The 22,381-nt window shown below is 44.9% G+C and overlaps 1 protein-coding gene across 2 annotated transcripts; it reads left to right on the forward strand.

Annotated features, from left to right (window-relative positions):
* The first annotated feature begins 85 nt into the window (after window positions 1–85).
* On the forward strand, window positions 86–22,320 carry PLA1A (phospholipase A1 member A). 2 transcript variants are annotated; one of them, XM_064410272.1, is made up of 12 exons: window positions 86–3,643; window positions 4,658–4,734; window positions 6,316–6,517; window positions 7,857–8,034; window positions 8,798–8,906; window positions 11,714–11,815; window positions 12,621–12,710; window positions 13,559–13,726; window positions 14,805–14,894; window positions 15,348–15,456; window positions 19,237–19,401; window positions 20,690–22,320. In XM_064410272.1, exons 2-12 carry the CDS (start codon window positions 4,662–4,664, stop codon window positions 20,772–20,774), a joined length of 1,371 nt encoding a protein of 456 aa, XP_064266342.1. In that variant the 5' UTR covers window positions 86–3,643; window positions 4,658–4,661; the 3' UTR covers window positions 20,775–22,320. The 2 variants fall into 2 exon arrangements, with proteins under 2 accessions (XP_064266342.1, XP_064266343.1); XM_064410273.1 differs by lacking the exon at window positions 86–3,643 and having other exon boundaries at window positions 3,657–4,734; window positions 20,693–22,320.
* Window positions 22,321–22,381: the final 61 nt, after the last annotated feature.

Raw genomic sequence — 22,381 nt, forward strand, 5'->3', positions numbered from 1 at the left:
TCCGGGAGCGCGAGGGAACTTCAGCCTCCCGTGCGTCCTGGGCGGTGTCGGGTGCCGAGCCTGGCCTTGGAGTGCCAGCGAAGGGGTTTGTGGTGCGTGGGGCGCAGCTCCAGGAAGTGCTGGCGACAGAAGTTGTCGTGTTGCTCCTACATCAGGGAGGTTCAGCTGTGATAATTGAAAAGCTGAAAGTAAATGAATTTAGCGTGGATGGGAGCCACGCAGATTGGGTGAAGAACGAATTTCAGTAGGCGGTACGCACCTTGGCACCTCAGAAAATGATCACAGAATAGTTCCAACCTCTCTGCCATGGGCAGGGACAGCTCTGGCTCCTAATGCTCCCTGGAGCCTGGTGTTTGACCACTCTCGTGCTCCCAAAAACCACTGTTCTCTTCGAGGGAATATCTCCTTTTGAGGGGTGGGCTCAAGGCTAAGCCTGGCCAGGCTCTCCTGTTCCACCCAAGGTGAGGTCGATCTCTGAGGGAGGTGAGGGAAGGAAACGAAATAGAACAGAAACCGACTCTGACTTCTAGGGGTTTTCTTTGACTCCATCTGGTCAGCAGCCCATTCACAAAACTCAAACACACTTAGATTCCCTTTCATGAATGGATGACTGGCCTCTTGACAGTACTGAGTGGTTTTGAGGAAGAAAGGGAAAATCACAACAGTTTGGAAAACATAAGTACTTGGCAACTACTGAAAAATTGCTGCTCTGACAAATATTCTGGAGGCAGCTGTGAGTCGGGTTTCCTCTCATGGCAGTCAGTTGCTGTGAGTGGATGCTTCAACCTCCTTCACCTGCATCCCACTCTCAGTGTATTACCCTGGCTTTGAAGAGTCCAGGTGCAGACCTTACAGCCCCAAAGCACGCTCAGCTCCCAGCAGCTTGTCTGTCTGTCCTGGGAAACACCAGCACGGCACAGTGCTGTGAGAGAGGCTCTCACCACAGGTTTATCTCTCAGCTGGATTTCTCCCAGTACACCTGGCCCCCACACTCCCCCATGAGCAGCTGTGTCGGACTATTCACTGCCCCTTTGAGAGACCTCAGCTTTGCACTTCACACCACACAATCACAAAAAGAAATTGGCAGCCATGTGGATATCTCTTAAGCAGAGGTCCCGCCAGAGTAAACAAGTTATTCCACCTCTGAGGAATTTTTTTCTCCCTTCATTTTCATAATGTAAGCTGCTCTGACTCGTCACTGAAGGCTGCAGCATGAGCTGGAACAGTACTGCATCTTGGTGTCACATTCAGTTCTTACAAAAACAGGATAATACTGATCCTTTCTCCAGAGCTGTGTTGGAATGCCCTGACATGGAACTCACAAATGGAGACAGGCCCATCCCATAAATCCCTTCTGCTCAGTGACAGAAACCCACATGGAACCTTTCTCTCCCTCATGTACATTTTCCCCTCTGTTCTTAATCTCTGACAAGTGTCAAAGGGAGCTTCCTACCCTGTAAAGGCTCCAAGTCACAGTGTTTACACCAGAAATGTAACATGGCCGTCTGATGCTGACTCATCCTCATGTCTGGAAAAATGTCCTCCCAAGATGTCGGAGGCTTTGGAATGAACCTTGGTGCGGGGAGGATGCTTGCACACTACAGCTTTCCTGTAGGTCATGAAACCTTTGAGGTTAGGAGAGAGAAATCTGAAACAAACAGTTTCACTTTGAGACAGGTTATTTTAGGGTGGAAGGAACCACATGCACTTAAGGCAGGCCTGTGTTCTTCCTACTGAACTGCTCCACGTTGTAGAAGATGATTAGGGCTTCACAGGGCAGACAAACTGAGAGAGAAACTTGAACCTAGAGGCTGGTGCCCTCACCTAGGCACTTCTACTTGGTGATACATGGTAAGGATGCATTCTCCCTTATGCATACTTATACAGGCATACCTGGTGGAAGGTCAGAAAGCGCTCAAAAAAGGCTCAGATGGTTGGTTTTCCTCCTTTTCTGGCAGAGTACCCAAGCAGACTTGCCCTTCCTCAGTTGCCAAGACAATCTTTGATGTTTACTTCCTGCTCTGTCATTGCTGGGACAATGAAAAACGGGGAGGTCAAATTGCTTTTTGCTGAGATGACAACTAATCCTGGTTCCTCTGTCAATCCTGGGAGAAATACACAGGAGTCTGCATGCTTAACACAGAGCCACAGTTTCTACTTTCACAGACAAATGACAGAAAATACAGGAGCTCTGAGACTAAGTATTCCAGCAGTAGGGGGGATCCAGAACAATAAGCTAAGCTCTGGGTGTATTTCATGCCCTTCTTTGAGTGCAAACCTCTCTCCACAGGGAGAGGTTTTAAACAGTCATCATTTGCTTAGCTAACACTTGGTTTCCCACAAGGTCTGGTGCTGCTACCCTAACTACATTGTTTCCAGTATCAAAAATTAGTTTTCCAGGCTAAGTGAATTTTCCTGTGATCAGATTTCCTTGACCATTGGGTATTTGCAGTGCTGATATTCCTCTGCCAGCTGTTGCTTTGTGGGTGGGGACTCAACACTTTCAGCTGAGTTGGGTGCTTTCAGCATTGGCTTGAATGTGCAGACAGCACATTTTTAAAATTTTCTTTTTAATTAAAAGAATTTGTGCATAAAATCAAGTTTGTTTGCTTTCACTATCCCTGGCATTCTCAAGCAAATCACACTGTGCTTCATGACTGTGTGCTGTAAGGGACTGTTAAGAGAAATCTGAAGTGATTTGTAAGTCTTTGCAATAGTGCTCCCATTGCCATCATAATCACTTCCATTGGGAAGCAAAATAAGTGGCATTAAGTTTCTGAATTAATATAACTGTAATTACTCTGTAATTAAGTTCACAAGCAATAAAAAGAAAACCCTTTATACCAAAATAGCTTTACTAGTAAGAGCATTTTAAGCACAGAGCAACTTGAGTAGCTTTTGCTGTTTGCATAAGGAATTGGCACAGTGTGCTGCTATAATTAAAAAAAAAATCCCAGGAATTAGTAAATCTGAGAATTCAGATTTAGTAGACAATTTAAAAGACATTTCTTTTTTAAAAAACACCAGTTTTGTGCATTTACAAAATTGTTAAACACCAGGATGTTGTTTGACAGCTCAGCAAATACACAAAATAAAACCAGATCTGCAAAACTTGGCCAAAGTTATGTTTAACTCCAGGGCTGTAATACTGGTGCCTGCTTTATATTACAAGTAATTTCAAAATTTCCATAGGACTTGGCAAAGAAGGAATGGGCCCATTGGAGTGCACAGGCTTTATCTTACAATCTGAGAATTGTAAGATAAAATAAGATTAATCGGATGCTGGGGATGGAAAGATGAAGCATTGCCTGGAAGCCAGGAGATGGCTATTGGCATTGCAGTTTTCAGTCTTGGAAAATTGATTGGGTTGACAAACTCAGGCGCGTATTTGTGAGACACTGAGGACCTGCTTCTCTGACAATAAGCCAGACGATCCTGGAGGCAAGTATTTCAGGGTCAGAAGGTATCTCTGTATGTATCTCTGGAGGATGCAGCTGGAGTGGGGTGCAATAGTCCTCCAGGCCAGGCAGCTGAGGCTGCCTAAATTTCAGTGAAAACTGGAGAAATTTATCTCAGAAGATTTGGAAATAAGATGAACGTCTGCCTAAAACAGCCCCAAAGCCTTCAGCTGGAACAAACTGGGGTAAGGAAATCATTGCTATCACCAATAGCTCTAAAGAAAAGTACTGTCTGTTGCTTTTTGAAATGTATTTGGTTATCTTCCTGATCAGACTGAAGAAATTTCTTCATTTTGTCGTTCAGCTAAGCCACTGTAGATTAGTACCTGGACAGGGAACTTTGCTTGTTACCCTTCCTGCCATTTAGCACGGCAAAGCTGCCTTGTCCAGCACGACAGACCAACACAGAGGATACAGGTGTGTCCTTACCTGAAAGTCCATCTCAGCCAGGGATATGGGACCTCCACATCACCAATGTCATGTTACACATCTGGGTGTGCACTTCTGCTTCTCCATCTATATACATCAAAGTGGAAAAGTTTTTTATTCAAAGGTCTTTTTGAAGTATTTGCATGCTTATGATGCTGGTGCATTACTGAAGGGTGCCCTCACCCTAAAAACTGTAGTCTGGGCATGTTATGGTGACATGACCACCAGTTACATTTTAGCCTGCCTTTCCCTCACTTTTCAGATGTAATCCACTGTTTTGCCTTATTTAGACTGTTACAGGTATCTGACCAAAAGCAGAAATACAGGAAAGACAGCAATGCAGCAGGAAAATACGATGCAAGGCTGATATGAATCTTCCTGGCATGGACTCACTGTGAAGCCTTGTGATAAACCAGCATCCCTAATGAGAATTTGGCAGAAAGGCCTAGGTAGCAAGGATAAAGCACTGTAACTCTATCGCTTGCTGGGATTGGTTTCACTGGCTGATTTCTGAAGTGAGAAGTTTCCTCTGAGGAAAGGGAGGTAGGGAGGAAAGGAAGATCAACATCTCCTTTAACCAAAAAGTCAGTGAAGCCTCTGCTTCAAATTTTGACTAATGGTTAAATAAAAGCAAAGGTAATTTCTCAAAATCCAAATTAGGTCATTTTCCCAAAAGTGCACAGGCTGATTGATCATTACAGAGTCAAGCTGATCATTAACCACAGTTGTTTTTCCCCTGCACAATCCTTATACTTGTGTTGGACGAACAGGAAGATGGTTGAAGATCCGAAGAGAAAACTGCTCATGGTTCTTGCTCTCCTCTTGCTGCCCAGCTCAGCACAAACAGGTAAGAAAAACATGAGTGACGGGCAAGGGATTGAAGGTTTTACAGAGAAGGATCTGAATTCAATTTTCCCTAAACAAGCTGTATGTCAAGAAGTCCTGGCAATAACCTTGTTAGGTGCGGGGGAGAAAAAGTAGTACAAGAATGGTCCTTTCTTCTCTTATGTTTTGATTCAATCACTCTCAGTGACTTAATTCCCTTTACCTGATTTACAAGAACGATCCAGGTTTGCCTTGAAGTGTAAGGATGCAGAAAAGGGACCACTTGGCCTCTGGCAGTGGCATCTTTTACACATTGCTTCAAAAGGTGAGCAAGTGTGATCTGCAGTAGCTGAGAGAAAAATAAACAAATGCCACACTTCCATTTCTTTCCTTAATCATACTGTCAATGAGACTGCCTTAGTGATCACATCTACAGTCCCACGTCAGGTGCAGCTTCACTGCAGTGCACCTCCTGCCCTTCCTTTCCTCACTATCCCCCTCATCTTATGCCATTTCTCACTCACTGTGCTGGCACTGGAACCACTTTTGCTACTTAGACTGATTCATGACCTGCATTTTTTCCAAGCTGATCACTAAAATATCTCTTTCTTCCTTGTCAGTGCACAGGAAGACCAAAATAAACAATAGTGAGGGATAGTCACATCCTTCTAGAGGAATCTCAATATTGAATCTCACCCCTTTGTGCTGACCTGTAGGCTGTGTTTTGTCTAGCTGGTGTAAAGTATCTTCAGAGGGAAATTGGAAAGCTGGTTGTTTGATTTAAAAGTACATAAATGAATAATTATTTCATCGTATATCAGATTCAAGTCCTCCTCCGGTCCAGAAAGGGAAGGTGCACGTATTGTCATTGCAGCAAGATGCCACTATGCCAGCTCTAAAAGTAACACTGCTAGTGACACATACTGCTGAACTTCTGTGCTTATTGTCTAGCCTAAATTTGCTCAGATGCTTTACTAGCTACAGGTTGGGTGTTTATTTTTTTCTGCCTAGGTCAAAGAGCCTTCCAGCAGCAACCTTTTCCTTCTCATAAAGCATTTTCATCAACTAAATGAATCAAATGTGAAATTATCAGTGACATATTTTTTCATCAGCATTCTCATACTTATTTCTGGATTTTTGATGCAATTGTCAGTTAGACTTGTACCTTCTACTAAGCCTACCAGAATTTGAATATAAATATCCCCATTCGGTAGTGCCTACCTGACAGCAACCATTTTTTTAAAGATCTAACAGCCACCTCATAAATGTACTTAGTACCTGGTGTAGGTGGCCAATTTGCTTAAAAAACCAGCAAAATATCATTCACTTCGTGGTAAAACAACTCTCAGAAGTCAAAGCTGGTATTATATCCATGGTTATTTTCCCAGACAGAACTGGTATTTCAGCCAAGGACAGAAACAACTTTATCAGTTGGGTTGAGTTTCCAGATTTGTATCATTTTAATTTATGCTAGATACTTTTAATCTTTATCAACAGAAGTGAAATTGCTACCTTCCTTTTCCTGATGAATTAGAATAAGGGGTGTTTTTTTTCCCATTGCACAGACCCAGACTAAATGTGCCACTCCCTCCATCCTGTGCAGGGAATACAGACAGGCTCTCAGAGCATCACTGCACAGATTTCCAGAGAGCCAGCTTTCTACGGGGCAGAAAACTTCAGGTCCAGTTTCTTCTGTTCACTTCCTTGAGCCCCAGCTGTGGAGAGCTGATCTCAGCTGATGATGGCATCGAGAACTGCAGCTTCAACAGCAGCCTGGAAACCAAAATCATCATCCATGGCTTCAGGTGAGAGAAAGAAGAGCACTGTGACTAAGTTTTCACTGGTAAATTAAACACTGTACGAGCATTCCCAAACACCAGGTGGGCTGGCGTGGAACTCTCCTGCTTGTGTCACCTTCTTGTCTCCCCAGCAGAGTTGCTGCATGAAAAACAGCTCCAAAGAGCAGAGACTGGAATTCTCAGCCCTAAACTGGACCCAGGAATTTTCTGGGGGCCTGTTGGTGGAAAATGCTGCTGACACCCCATATTACAGCATAACTTGAAATCCTTTAGTTTGTGACCAGTTGCCTTTTCTTGTGTGTGCTTCACACCCTTTGGAGCCTAAAAAAAAAAAGTTAGAAATTAGTATAAATTCCTTCCTTCCTTCCTTCCTTCCTTCCTTCCTTCCTTCCTTCCTTCCTTCCTTCCTTCCTTCCTTCCTTCCTTCCTTCCTTCCTTCCTTCCTTCCTTCCTTCCTTCCTTCCTTCCTTCCTTCCTTCCTTCCTTCCTTCCTTCCTTCCTTCCTTCCTTCCTTCCTTCCTTTTTTCAACATTTTTAGTTAAGAAGTCTTTTCTTTAAGATTCTTGTCCCATTAAATTGTCTCCTTGGATTTCATGCCAAATAACCTGGGTTAATAAGCCATTTAGAACCACAAGGAGACTGATTATCCTTCTGTTCTTGAAAGTGTTGGGATGGGAGCTGGGTTTTTTTTTAACTGCCATCATTCTGCAAACTTTTGTGCCATTTTTTAGTCAGGTGTGACCATATAATATTTTTTTGTTTTGAAGTACAAATGCCTGAATAGAAAGTGAATAGAAAACCAGGATGAAACCACAAGGTCTTCTCAGAAAACCAGCCTTTGATCATTCAAGTGAGATAGCACACTCTTCAGCAGATGGCATTAGGGGAACTGGGTAGAACAGAGCCTCCTTGGTTTTCCTGGAATTCTTTGGAGTAGATTGTCTAGAGATAAGAAAATGTAGCAATGAAAGACCAGGTGATCTGCCAATGGCAGCAGAGAAGGATCCAGGTGTTCCCAGTCACCTCATTTACTCCAGGTGGGCTCTGTGGTGGCTAAATGAATCACCACAGAGAGAGTGAGATGTCAGCCTGAGCTGTGCAAATGTTCTTTCATTCATTAAAATATCTGGTTCCCTCACAAATCAGAACATTCTGGAAAGTGTTATTACACCACCACAAAAAAAAAAAAAAATCCAGGTGTGGGTGTCTGGCTCCAAAAATAACTTCCAGCCACTGCCAGGCAGCCTCCTCTGAGACATGTGAAGCTCCAGCACCAGTGAACAACACGGTGGCACATGGCCTGTTTGAGGAACAGCTAACATGCTTGTCTCTGGTGACTCCTCAGGGCTTTGGGTACCAAACCTTCCTGGATTGAAGGGCTTGTCCAAGCCATACTGCACACCAGCCAGGTGAATGTGGTCGCAGTAGACTGGATTTATGGATCTACAGGAGCCTATCCCTCTGCAGTGGAAAATGTCACACAGCTGGCCCTTGCCATCTCACAGTTCATCAGCAAGCTCCTGGTAAGCTACTGTGCATTCCCAGTGCAGGGAACATGGTTGGGGAGCTGCTCCCAACCTGCTGTATCCAGGAGTTGGACAAGTGGATTTTTTTATTCCAGATTTTTCCTTTTTCCCTCTTTCAATTCAGGCTTGAGCATGCCACCATTTTTCTTCTTCCTTTGGAGTTTTTGAGTTTTGACTCAAAAAATCCCAGCTAACAACTGGGATTTTCTGGAAAAAATCCCAGTTGTTAGCTGCCTCTCTGGTTCAGAACAAACCTAAAGTCTGCCTTGGGTCTTCTCAGATCCATATTCACTGGACACTCTTCTTCTTCTTCTTCTGCTGAGAAATTTTGTCCAGGAAGCTAGGGGGAGTGAGATTTGAGGCTATATTATATTTGCTCTGGCCTTTAGATAAACTTCCCAGTAGGTGGAAATATCCAGAAATGTCCTGTCCTTTCTGTTCGTGCAAAGCACAGCTGAACAAAACTTCTGCAATCAGGGTCATGAATCCTTGTGTTAACCATCTAAATATAAACTGTCCATGAAATGTTTGCAGTGCTGACCAACCTGTTTAGGGCTAGGTTTGCATCCATGGACCTGAAGAAAGGCCCTGAAAAACATGAAGTGCAATACCCATCATTTCCTTAAGTATTTGGTTTCCCACTGTACGCCTCAAAAGCAATCCTACATTAGGAGAGTTATAGAGCTGCTGTGTGGGCTGGGACAGGATATTTCACCTTTCTGCTACAGAAGCAGTAATTTGTGTTACTGTCACCCTGCAGGCCCTGGGAGTCTCAGGGACATCTATCCACATCATTGGGGTGAGCCTGGGAGCACATGTCGGGGGCCTGGTGGGGCACTTCCACGGCGGCCGCCTGGGACGGATAACAGGTATCACCCCCTGAGTCTGGGGTCCTCACCTGCCCTTCAGGAGAGAGAATGAAAGGGCAAGAAAGGGGAGGCATTCAGAGCGGTCTTTTAATTCCATAAGGGCTCGCTAGATCCAAGCTTATGGGCTTCTCCCTAGATTCTGACAGCGCCTTTCCAACATCAGGCCCCTCCATGCTGCCAAAAGAACACAAGTATTTGCAAAAAGGTCCTTCCTCCTCTGCTACACTATTCAAACTGATGACAGCTTAGCAAAATATGAGCCCTCATGACTAGTGAAAGCCCACAACACTCATAAGCTTTGCTTCCAAATGATAGCATGTACATGTGGTTCTTAGAATTTAGCCCACAATGCAATTGTGGGGGGAGCAGCAGGAGTGAGCTGTTCTGCAAAAAAACGTGAGCTGAGAGCCAAGGGGACAGTAACATGGGCAGTGGCCTCGCAGACAAGAGATACAGTCCTACTGTGTCTGGGCAAGAAGAGCAGAGCAGGTCCAGTGACAGGAACCAGGGTCATGCACAGTCTATTTGTAGTGATGAGGAAAGCCCAAGATGAAGCTGGGAAGTCAAGTCAGGACCAAGCAGGGCCAACAAGGCAAAGGCCAGGGCATGGCATCCCTACCACACAGCTCAGGCAAAGAACAAATGCAAGAGCCTGAGCCAATGTTGGGAGGACCCAGATGAGGCTCCTTGCTGTTCTCCCCCACAAGTTGGCTGTCCTCACAGTAGGCTGGTCTAATGCCACCAAACTGTACCAAATCAGAGCTGACCTTCAACACAGCCAGACTCCTGGGTGTGAGGAAGAGGCTCCACTGGGGGAATTGCAGAGCAAAATGGTTATAGGCTGATCCTGTCATTTAGAGGTTTTGGTGCACTGAGGACTTGTTCAGCATTTAGGTGTGAAGCATGAAAAAAGTCACAGAATCATTTAGGTAAGAAGAAACTTTGGAAGGTCTCTAGTCTACATACCACCACCACCACCATCACCCCTCCTCAAAGTGGGGCTGAATTTTATATCAGATTGCCAAGTGTTTTACTACATTCTGGGTATCCCCATCCAGAGAGATTCATTTTGATAGGAGGGGAATGCTACTAAGAAGGAACAGACAGTCTCCAGCAGTCTGGCCTCAGGTCCTGCTGCCTCAGCCCATGCTGGTCTGTCCACAGAGGTATCCTCAGGAAGGGTCTCACTCCACGCTTGGCTGGGCAGTCTAGAAAAACGTTAGTTCAGTTTTCACAGCTACCCATGGTGCATGAAACACAGGCATTTCTTAACAGGAAGTGAATTTCATGTTGAGCCCTTGTTAAAGCTGTGAATCAAAGTTTACATTAGGAGAAAATTAGAGTAGCCTCTGTTCTGCACTAGAATTTTATGATCAGTGATGTCTTCAGATGAGCAGAAGCAGACACATTTTCATGAAACCATGGTAATTAACTTCAGAGTTAAGCTCTCTTTCCCTTTATGTTGTCTACATGTAATAGAAGCTCTGTAGATTTTTGTATTGCATTTTAAACTCTGCTAGAATACAATCCCTTTTCTACATTCTTGTTTGTCCTGTGATTTCATAGGCACACTGGGCACTGCAGATTCCAGTTCAGATTTAGGAGCCTGAAGACAGGTTGGGTTAGACCCAAGATATGCCTGATCTCATTTCCTGCCTCCTCACAAATTCCTCACACAGGAATTTGACCCCAGAGCCACAATTTGCTGAAGTGTATGTTATATTAAGTTTCTGCCTCTCACTAAGAATTTTATGCCACACTAAATAACAATTTTCAGTGTCTTTTAAAGCTTTTAACTACAATGTGGTCTGTGGAAGTAGGTGGGGAACCTCTCAGCTTTTTGAGTTTACCAAGATTAAAGAGCACTGAAGTCTTATTTTTAGCTTTTATTTACAGAAAGAACAGAAAATAAGATTTTTTTTCCTTCTTTTCCTCCTTCCCTCTCCCCTCACAAATGCAGACATGCCCATTTGTATATTGTTGGTACTGCCTTCTCCATACAGAATTAATGAGAATGAGTCCAAAGCTGTGAAACCAGCCAGCTCCAAGGTTAATTGGCATGTGGAGCAGACCTGCTTCCTAAACTATTGTTGCCTGGGGAGTAAAAAAAAAAAAAAATAAAGTCTTGTGAGGTTACTTTTCTATAAAACGAGAACAGGACAAACCTCAGGAAAAAAAAATTAATCTGCTTCTTGGTATTGCCAAGGACACTTTTCTATGTTCCTTTGAGTCCACAGAAGTTGCTCTAGGAGCAAATTTTAGGCAAAAATGTAGATGATTGCTAAAGACTCAATTTTATTTGTGGGGAAAGGGCTCATAAGCCTCTTTGGTTTAAAACTGTTAGGTAGTATGAAACTTCTGTAATTCCTGAGTTGGTTAATGTCTGGGGTGCTGAATTCACCAAGTAACTGCTGATCTGCAGTGACATTTCTCAGACTGTAGTGCTAACACACATGACAGTACAATTTGGGAAAGCATTAAAAAGTTTGATTCTCTTTCACCAAAACTTCAAGAGACAATATGCACCCTCTCTGTTAGAGCTATTTAAGGCTCAGTCATGGCATTACAGCATAAAACCTTTAGTTAAAACACTGCCAAAGTGTGTGGAACAGTGGGAACAATGCAAGGAAGCTGTAGTGGAAGTTGTCTCTAGCAGAAACTATTCTGGAGCTTACTTGCTGAGACCTGGGAATAATTTATTATATCTGCCTAGCACTATTTTTAAAGTCCTAGATAAAGTAACTGGTCCAGAAATAAGAAAGAGAGGGGCTGAAGAGTACTTGTTGAGGTGTTTGATTTTGTTACAGCCCTGGATCCTGCAGGCCCTAAGTACACCAGAGCCAGCCCCGAGGAACGTCTGGATCCTGGGGATGCCCTCTTTGTGGAAGCCATTCATACTGATGCTGACAGTAAGCTGGCTCTTCCTCCACTGGCCTTCTGTTCCTCCTGGTATCATTATTGCTAAGGAGTCTGTAGGTCATTGTCCCTTTTTTTGCCAAACTACTATGAGTTCAAGTTCAGTCTGAGGAAATTTCTTGTTAAGAAAGGCTTTGATGATGAATTCATACCCCAGAGCACTTCAAACAACAGACAGGCGGAGATTGCTACAGCAGAGTGAGTTTATGCAGAATCAGCTCAGCATGACTTTTACTGCCTGAAGAGAATTTATAGGTCTAACCTCACTTTGTTTTTTCCTGCCTGATGTAAGAAAGGTGCCACCCAGAGTGCTGTTGGAAAGTAACAGAGTCAAACCAACAGCTGGTGCAACAACAGAGTAACTTCTCTAAAGCACTGAGGTTCCACATAGGCAGAACCTCTCCTAAGGAATAATGTGGTGCCTTTGAGTCACACCTTTTGCCTGGAGACCATGAAAACCTCTACCAACACAACTCTCAATTATCCTTCATAATCCCACATTAAGGCTGTGGTCAGTTTAGCTCTCCTTTACATAGAACCAAGAACTAGAGTTGCTGAGCTGGTGGTTAAGACACAGTTTCCAGTCATTTTGGTGGCAGGGCCTGGAGCATTTTCTGCTCCATGCATCAAACATGCACATGTAGAAGCAGGAAATCTGGCCTTGATGTCTCCAGCATTAGAGCTGGCTCCAGTACTACCAATGCTCAACCAATTATTGGGACCTGTCATCAGCATGTAGGGTAAAACCTAACAGAAGAGCCAAGCCTGAGAATGAAGTGGCATTTCACCTCCTTTCAGATTTTGGGATCCGGATTCCTGTAGGCCACATAGATTATTTTGTCAATGGAGGCAAAGATCAGCCAGGATGCCCCCGATTCATCTCTGCAGGTAAGAACACTCTCTGGCCAAGCAAAGAGCTTTCATGGCCATTTAGCAGACTGGGGAAATGCTGTTGCAAGCAGCTCTTGCTACAGCCATGGCAGTCAGCAAAGTGAGACAAACATATTCACAGCCCACATCTCTTCTCAGCAGTACAAGAAACAGTGAAATTAAAATCACATACTGATCAAGTGTCTTGGTGGCACTGCTGTCAAGAGATGTGATGTTGGTGATGCTTCTCTTTGACACAAAACCCTAGCTTCAGCAGAGATGACACTTTGCTAGAAAGGCTCTTAGGTAGCACTAACAAAAGCTGCTTTTTGTTTTCATGGTGGAAGTTGTGTCTACTTAGAGAGAGAGTTTGTGCAACTACTGTCCTTTTCTTCTAGAGAAAAGGACTTTCCACAGTAAACTGTGTGGACTCACTAACATTTAAATATGTTCTGTATGAGTCAGGTGCATTGAGGGTCAGCTTTCCTGAGATACCTATGGTACCTCATTTCCCATAGCTGGGGTTTCAGTGCAGGTGGGAGTCAAAGATGCTGCACCCCCTAACAGAGAGCTTGATTGATGGCCTGATTGATGGAACACTGACAGAAACCTTACAGTCCTGTGGTCCCTCTCTTCCAAGGGACTCAGTCTGAGAGATAGACACATTTCTAACTTCCCGCAGGACTTTTCTTGCAGTGGGATGTGGGCTTGTAGCCACAGAAATGCCCTGGAAAATGTTATTAATGGGAATGCGATCACTGCAGTAACACTGTTCCTTCACTCCCAGTTCCTGGGAATGAGCAAAAAGCCTGAAGCTGACAGGAAGACTCATGGCTGCTTTTCTCTGGTTTATTTTTTCCTTGCAGGCTATAACTTCTTGATCTGCGATCACATGAGGGCTGTGCATCTCTACATCAGTGCCTTGAGCCACCCCTGTCCCATCGTGGGGTTCCCCTGCACAAGTCATCAAGATTTCCTAAATGGTCACTGCCTGGACTGTGAAAAACCCTTCCTGTCCTCCTGTCCCAGAATAGGTACGGTACCAGCATGAGATGTGCCCGGAGCAGATGACAATACATTCCTGATGGTGTCAGTGCAGAGCACAGGATGCAGCCCAGATTTCTCTGAGCAGGATTTGCTTTGGATCTGTTTGGGAAGAGTGACAAACTGTTTTGTTTTATGGCTTATGTAGATACATTATAAAAACTCATCTATTGACCAGGGTTGAACAGCAAAATCTTGAACATTTCTGATCTTTAAACATTTCCTAGGGCCCAGATATGTGTTGAAAGAAAGTTTCCAGAATCCCCTGCCCGAATGAGTAGGCAATCAGTAAAAAAAAATTTTGTTTAGAGAAGCAGCTGGAAATTTTAGTTCAAGCCTGAAGTCCCAGTCTTCTACACTATTCAGGGTTGCTGAGTCACTTCCTTTTCATAAATTTCTCCAAAGATTAACTCCTTAGACTGGGAGAAGGTAATAGGTGGCTCTTTTAGGCTTCTGAAACTGGGCTGTGGAATGAGGAAAGGAAGTGTCCTCTGCTGCTATTTGCAGTATGGTGCCAGAGGAGCATAAAGAGAGGCCTTTTTTGGCACAGGTTCTCTCAGATCAGCCACCTCTCGCTCATCTCACCAAACCATTTTGCCAGCTATTCAACAATGCAGACCATGAGTTGTGGTGGTTTCCTAATTTGACCAAGGAATTCAATTTCCCTTGTGTTTGCACTGTCATTTACATCTGCACTAAGTTTCCTGACTTGGTACTCTTTAGTCTTGCTCATTTTGCACAGATGCAGCTAACAACAAAGTGTGTTAGCAGAGGAAAAGAAAGCCAATAAATGAAATATTGAAAGAAAGCAGTAAAGGAAAAGAGGGTCTCTGGTGATGATTACCTGGGGTAGCCAAGTGAGGGAACGTTAACCTGTCAGACACCACAAACTTGTACTTGCTCTGATTTGCACTGGTATAAGAAAGGGACCTGTTCTCCAAGACAGGGGAGTCAGGCAGGGTGAAAAGGAGGTGACTGATATGTACTATATTTCTGTTATATTTCTTACTTATATTTCTATTCTGTCATTCATGGCTTTCCCTGCACTGACTTTATTTCTCCCTGCAGGTCTGCTGGAGCAGGCAGGTGTCAACATGAGCAGGCTGCCCCAGGAAGTGAAAGTTTTTTTAATGACCAGTCCTTCAGCCCCATTCTGTGGTAAGTAGCATGACAGAAAAATGAGTCAGAGGGTGTTGGCCAATGGGGCAGACTCTCTGAGGACCCCAGGATGGATCACAGCACTCTACCCCATCAGAGTCAGCTTCTGTGGGCCTTGGGGTCTGAGACACACCACTGAAGAGAAATAACCTTGCACATCTCCTCCATAAAGCCCTTTCCAACAGATTTGTTAGTGTGGGCACAGCCCTGAACTAACACGGCCACACATGTTTCAGGGCTGAAGTACAAGGGGTTGAAAATGCATGTTGGTTCACACTGGGCTGTGCAGACATGGCCTCTGTGCCTCACATAGCACAAAGACTTGATTCTTTCTTATGTCTGTTCAATCTTTTCTGCTGGTGGGGACAGTGAATGAGTGCTAGAGCCCCTCTTTTGTCATGGGCAGGTCCTACAGATAGTACGTGTCCTCACACCCCCATTCTTCTTGCTCAGTCCACCACAGCCTGGTTGAGTTCCAGTTGCAGAAGAAAAGAAACAGAGTCACCAGCATTGAAATCAGTTTCAGCAGCAACAGCACCAAGGACACAGCAAAGATCACCATGTGAGTGACAGTGCATGCTTCTGGCCTGCTTTTCCCAGCTCCATGAGTAAGGATGTTTATCCTAGTCCAGAAAAAGCACAACAACAGTGTATTTCCCTGAAGAACCACAACCTTGTTTCTTGAGTCCCACCACATTTTCCTTAAATGCTTTCAAGAATCAGGCATGTGATACCATTACTCAGTAACCCTGACTGGGTCCGTGTCTTTCCCAAGTGCACAAAGCATTAGGAACACCTTGGGAGCCCCTGATTTGCATACTTTTGTGTGGCTGCACCAGTTCCTTTTCCACACCATACCCTGACCTGACTCCACTTCAAACTGCAATCACTGTCAGATAGAATAGCCCTGCTCTGGCAGACAGGGGTGGCTTACAGCAGGACCCCAATCCACCAGAGGCTCCAGAGGGATGGGCTTGGTGGCTTTGACATTTCTCTTGATGCCCAAGAGTGGCAAAGAGGAGACAAGTGCACCTCAGCATAGCCAGAAATGTGTTAGTACTTGTTGTCTCTGCAGTAACACAGCAATGCTCTCACTCCCATTGCAGGCAAAAGCAAGGGGCAGGGGACCAAGACCCACTGTGTAGACAGAAAGATGCCTCTTGAAAACACCACCCTCCACCACAATGTGTCTGATTAAAAGATCAGACTCCACAGCTTCCACAGCTCTTGCCACCAGGGGATTTCCCCACCACAACAAGTTCCGCAGAGTCTTCCTTACTTCTCCCTACTCCTTGCCCATTGCTCTGGACTGGGAACCACAATGCAGCTAACACATGCTGCTGGCTGCCTCAGGAAGCAGGAAAGCAGCCTGCTAAAGAGTCCCAGTCAGCCCTCCTGGGATCACAGGGGTTCCAGTGCTGGGTCCCACACAGTCCTTACTGCTAAGCCAAAATACTGTGCCCTGGGGCTCCTTGTGTTGCTGATTCAGTCGTGGGCACCAGGAGTTAGGGGGCAGAAATGGGGAAGGAGAAGCCACACTCTAGGGTACTTTCCAGAGTGACGTAGATGCTTGGTCACAGATTTCCAGCCAGGCACCACAATTTGGGTTTGTACTCCAGCCTGGTGGAGCTCAGTCTGTTCAACTATTCCTGGTTTGGAATCCGAATCTGCCTTTTCCACGGATGCAGGAGGGAAGAAATAGTAATGCCCAGGTCAAACCAGGACCCGTGCGGCACTTCCACTGGCACTTGTCGGACGCTAGGTTTGGTGGGAGTCCAGCAGGAGGCATGTGAGCGCTGGAGGGAAAGGAAGTGAGCTAGGCAGGCAATCCCGAGGCTTTGCTGTACCCTCCGGTTTTAATGAGACAGTGGAGTTAGAGCAGGGTAACCGAGCCAGAAATGCCCTGCGGGGGGAAGCAGCAGCTGTGTTTCTTTTAAATGCCTTTCTTAGAAGCTCAAAGCTAAACTGAAACATTTGCTTACAGCAATAAACCTACAGATTTGAGAGTATAAAATTGAAGATGTCCATTTTATTTCCCACTAGTAGCAAAGGGAAAATTTCTCTGCTGTAGGCAAAGCTCAGCCTTCCAGTGCAGTCAAGTTCAGAGTATCAAATGGGCATCTAAACATAGATCCTCACATCACAGTTGAGACACTGATCGATCAGTGACTTATCTCAGATGATCTGTCATGTATACCACCCTGCAGTTTCCCAGAAGTGCAGAGGGACTTACTTGGGAGTGTTCAGCTAGTCTCAGATCTTCAGCAAAGGACTTACATGGTTGTGTCTTGCCTCAAACTGCCCTTCTTGTCTCCTCTCCCAAATATCCATTCCAACCTTACTGCTCCCCACATGTTGCTCAGAATGCCCCAAGAGAGATGTCCCCAAGCTTCAGTAGCTGATATGGGGCTGATGAGTGAGGAGTTTGTTACACAGGACTCTTCCCAGCTGCACTGCTGTGTGCTTACACATCACATGACATCATCCCCCATATCCAAGAAAACATACCTCTGAAGCCAGCCAAGTCTCATAAATCCATCCAAACGTTGTGCAGGATTAGACCAAGTGTCAGTCCCAGGAGTGGCTCTTTCAACATGGTTAGCCATTCTGTGTTCCTCCTCCAACATGCCATAGAGAGATGGCCTCCATTCACTATCCATTATTCACTTTTATGACCACAATTTTGCCATGATTCTTTTTTTTTTTTAGCAGCTTCAAGCCAGACACAGACATACAAAACCTAGCAACTACTGCTGCAGTCTAAAGGAGGGACTGGGTGTGCTGGTGTGGGTTGGCTGCTGTGAGTGCTGCCGTCAGCCTGTGCCTGAGAGTTACTTTGGTTAGCAGAATTGTAGGCTCTTCCTGACCCTTTTATCACCTCTCCCCTTTCCCTGCCATCATGTTTCTGATCAGACAGTCACCCAGGTGCCTCTGGGACTGTGCCAAGCCAGCTGCACACAACATTCTTCATGAGCACAAGGAAATCAATTATCTCCATGCTCTAGGAGGTGCCAAATAGATGAAGTGCAAGGACTCCTGGATGGACTCCATAGAAGGAACTTAAAATACCTGGGAAGCACAGATCTGTGGCACACAACTCACTGGGCTGTGGTCATTGGCTCATTACCAAAATCTCTGTCATTTCTCAGTTCACATTGCCTGGATAAGAGCACAGGGATGGACAAAGGTCCCTCTATCCAAACATCCCACCTTCAACATGATCAAAAGCAAGTAGCTACAGAAGAGTATAAAAAAAAATCTCTCTATAAGCATGTAGCAATACTTCCCCAAAAAGTTTCCCTGTGTCTAGTTACATCTCAGGGACTTTCAGAGCCAAATATGAGATCATTATCCTTACTAGCTTTTGTATTCCACAAACCTGTCCAGTCCTCCTCCCTTGACTCGTACAGTCGTATAAACTTCCAGGCATTCCCAACATCTCAAAGCAAGGACTTTAACAGCTTGAAAGGAGTGGTACTCTGTGCAGGGGACATTCTTTTTGAGCCTGACACTTCATAGCTTTCTTTGAGGACCCCAGTTTGTATACTGATCCCCACTGATCCCTATCCATGCCATTCACCATTTCACAGATGTTGACTTATCTACTACTTACCTGTTATATTATCTCCTTGAGCCAGGTCTCATGAGCTCTCAGAGAAATATAACACACCCGAGATAGCCCAGCTACCTCAATGGCATAAAATCAGCAGGATGGCTTCTGAGGTAGTGTTGGTAACATAAAGTTTTAATAAAAGGCAAAATAACAAAGCCATTTACAGAGAAAAACCTAAGTTAGGGGCAAAAAAACACCCCACAAAAGCGATTAGTTCTTTTGTTCTCTTCTTTTCCTCCTAAATTGCTTAGGGGAGACTTTTTTGTTTCTGTCCAATTGAGTATCCTTAAATTTGAGGTGAGGTCCCTAAAGTCTTATGAAGTGTCTTTTTACCAAACTGAGGAAAGAAACTTCTAAGCTTTTTCCTTTTTAAGGAGACAAAAGATAATTTAGCCACTCCATCAACAAGAAACACATTCCTACACTTACCTCTCTGTGGCAAGCTGAGCAGTGTTTCAATCAATATGATACAGTAAGAAGAGTTGGTGATGGAAAGAAGGCTATTTATACAGCAATATTCCTGAATACAGAGGTAAAACACGGAGAGACAGTCTGTAAGATGCTCATGCAATGCCTTGTTTTGACAGACGAGTCTTCTCACTCCATTTTGTTATGTGAGGGCTTCACAATACTACTGCAGATTCCTCCAGTGCTTCCATGGATCTGCATGTGGACTGTATCTGCAGGTTGACTGAGCACATCCCTCACGTCTCTCACCCTGCCTTGCAGACCCCAGGACCAGGAGACAGGCAAAAGGCTGCTGGCCCACCGAGTTCCCCTCTGCCAGATAAACAGCGTGACCCTGAAGTATATCCCCAAGAATCTTTTTTGGAGCAAGGATGAGCCATCCATTGTTGGCAAGTTCTGTGTAGCACCACTGCCTCTCAATAGCAGGTAAGCCTCAGGAATGTCATACAGGGATGCACTGAGCCTATGGATGCAGCCTGTGGTTTGAAGCAATGCATTTTTCCTCCTATTTAGGGAAAAACTTAAAAGAGGTCTTTTCCATCACCTCTGTGTCCCTATGTAACTCATTTTGTATTTGTGAAAGAGAAAAGCTACACAGGTGGTTTTCTAGGAGTTTTCTAAAATTCTTCCCCCAGGATAAAAGTGTTGTGCCATGGAAGGAATAGGGCTGCAACTCACATCACCTTGAAGATACTTAAGTCACAAACCATAGCAAAAGCTTGTACTAACTAGAATTTATTCTTTTGTCCTGGTTTGCCCTCTCCATCTTCCCCTGTCTACAATGGGCCCCCATCTAAAACATGACAGATGAACATTTTTCAGGATGAGAAAACAGAAGACAAATAACATATTTCTGTGTCTTACACAGCAAGGTTTATAAAGCACTAAGGCTACAGACAACCATTTTGGCATTTTCTAGGTCAGACATGGTAGAGTACATACCTTTAGCCATAGTTACCTTTCCCAGAGTAAAAGGAGCCAAGTCCTTCTCATTCTGAGAGAGATAATTGTCTTCTCCAAAATACAATATTCTTGACAGGAGTTTTGCAGATCCAAAGGTCTTGCAGGCAGACAAAACAGCTAGGTTTATACTGACAAATTAAACTGTCCATCCACGTTGCTTCTGAAATGCTGGCTCAAGGCTGAAGCAAGCTAGTGAATATTTCAAAGCAGGTTCAAATTCTGTTTTGATGGACAGTAAGGAGGCTGAAGTTCTAGGCAGTAAAAATATATCCAGTAGACCCAGACTGGGGAAGAAAAAAGGCAATTCTATAGAAATACCAGGTAGTCCCTTGAGTATAAGGACTACTCCTTACTAGCATGTTTTGCACTCCAGAGTTGGGATGGATGTGTTTTTATCACTTATGAATGGGACAGCAAGGCACATTGCCTGCAAGAGGTGCTAACCTGCACCCCTGGAAGCACTGAACTTGGCTATGATACAGATAGCAAGCTGTAGAGTTGCACAGGCTCACAACTGTGCTCCTGTCACTATGCTGGGAGCGCTCAGAGCAGCAGTGGTGCTGCACAGGTCAAGGAAAGGTGAAGGACACAAGCCTGTGCATGTCCTTCCAGCCAGTTCATCCCAGCCAGGGCACAGCACCCCATTCCCTACCCCTTGCAAAGCAGTGCAGGGTCCAGCAGTTTGCTTGCTTTTGTGTTAGGATAGCAACCTCCACCTGCCCAGCCTGATCTCTCTGTGCTCTTCCCACAGCAGGACCATGTCATGTCTGCCCTGGAGCCTCACCCTCCCCAGCAAAACAGACATCTCGTATGACCTGCCTGCTGCTTGTGCCTAGCTCTGCCTTCAGGATACACAGAACCAGAAAGGAGTCCTAAACCTATTGCTGCTCTCTTCTCCCAGATGATACTTTCACCATAAAACTGGATGGGTTTTTTTCTCCCTGCATAAAGGGCAAGATGTAAAGGGAAAGAAGTGCATGGCAGATTGATAAATACAAGGTTAACTGGTTACAGCAAAATCTTCCAGTTAAAAGACTGGATTGACACTTTTGTCTCACAGGTTCTGTACCCAGCTCTCAAAGTGAGACAGGAAAGTCATTTAAGGCTTGAATCTGTATGAATGAAGGAGAGGATAATATCACTCTTTTTATAGTGGGAGCATTAGTATAATTCATTAGTGTTTTATATATAAACTGTTCTGTAATCTTCATATTAAAGGTGAGAGGTATTATTTACCTCAGCAAGGGAAACTGTGTGGTCCAGGTTTGGCACATGAAGGAGCCATTCTTAGCCAGAGCTCCAATGGGAAACTCACTAGTTCCCATCTACAAGATGCTTTCAGAGGGGATTTCACAGCACGTAAATCTCTCTGAAGCTCACATGAAGTGAAGCAAGCACCAGGAGCAGCACAGAGCTCTCACATCCAATTTTGCACTGCTTCCACCATCTGCCCAGAAGAGAAGGTAGTAGGAGAATGGAGCGCTGTAGCCACAGGGCCACCTACCACAAATTAATCCCAGGAACTCAGCACAGCCCTTCAGACCTGAAAAAGTAGTTGAAGTCTGGAAATAATTGGTGGAAGATTGCAGTGGGATGCATGACCACAGAAACAACACACCCACACCTTTTCCATACCACTATACATATGCAAATTAAAGAGGTGACAAGATTTTCATAATTTCTGCCCACAAATCATGTCTTCTGTTGACCATTTTGTCTGGTTCCCTGTACTGGCTTCACTGAGCGATGGAAAAGTGCACCAGGAATTCCATGATCAGGGGTGAGGGACATGCTAAAAGAAGAATTTTCTCAAGTCATTTGCCATGAGCTGTCACTCCTTATTCACTAGACAGTGTCACAGCAGAATTAGCTCCTGCTTTCAGTTCACATCCAAGATTTTGGGCCCTGCCTTATGACTGGAAGGACAGCTAACAAACACCATCTCCAATACACGCCTGGGAGGGGGATAGAGCTGGACTCTGACAACCTGAGAGAGATCGAGGTTAGTTGGCACCATGATTGAAAAGTTTCCTGGGATCTTGTTGGAATATAAGCTCAGCAGACAACTGTGAAGGGCAGTGTGTAATTCAGCCCAGGAACTGCTTCAGGCAGGTGCATGAAGCACCTTGACAGATGGACCCAGTACCACTGCACATTTCAGCTCCTTTGCAGAAGAGACCCCGGCAGCTCCCGTGTCAATCTGCTGCAGACATTTCCGAGCTGTGAAAGGCAGTGGGGTCAGGCTGAAGCACCAATGTATTGACAGAGCACGGTAGCAACCATGAGCAGGATGATTCCCAGGCCTGGGGCAGCCCCATTCTCCTGCCCTGGTGTCGCAGCAAAGGCAAGCACTGCAGGGAGCTGTGTACATCACAGATCCCACATACCCACCATTCCAGAGGCAGGAGTGCCAGATCCCAAGGGCACAGGTTTTGCCCAGCTG

The sequence above is a fragment of the Passer domesticus genome, chromosome 2 (assembly GCF_036417665.1).
Source record: "Passer domesticus isolate bPasDom1 chromosome 2, bPasDom1.hap1, whole genome shotgun sequence".
Taxonomy (NCBI): domain Eukaryota; kingdom Metazoa; phylum Chordata; class Aves; order Passeriformes; family Passeridae; genus Passer; species Passer domesticus.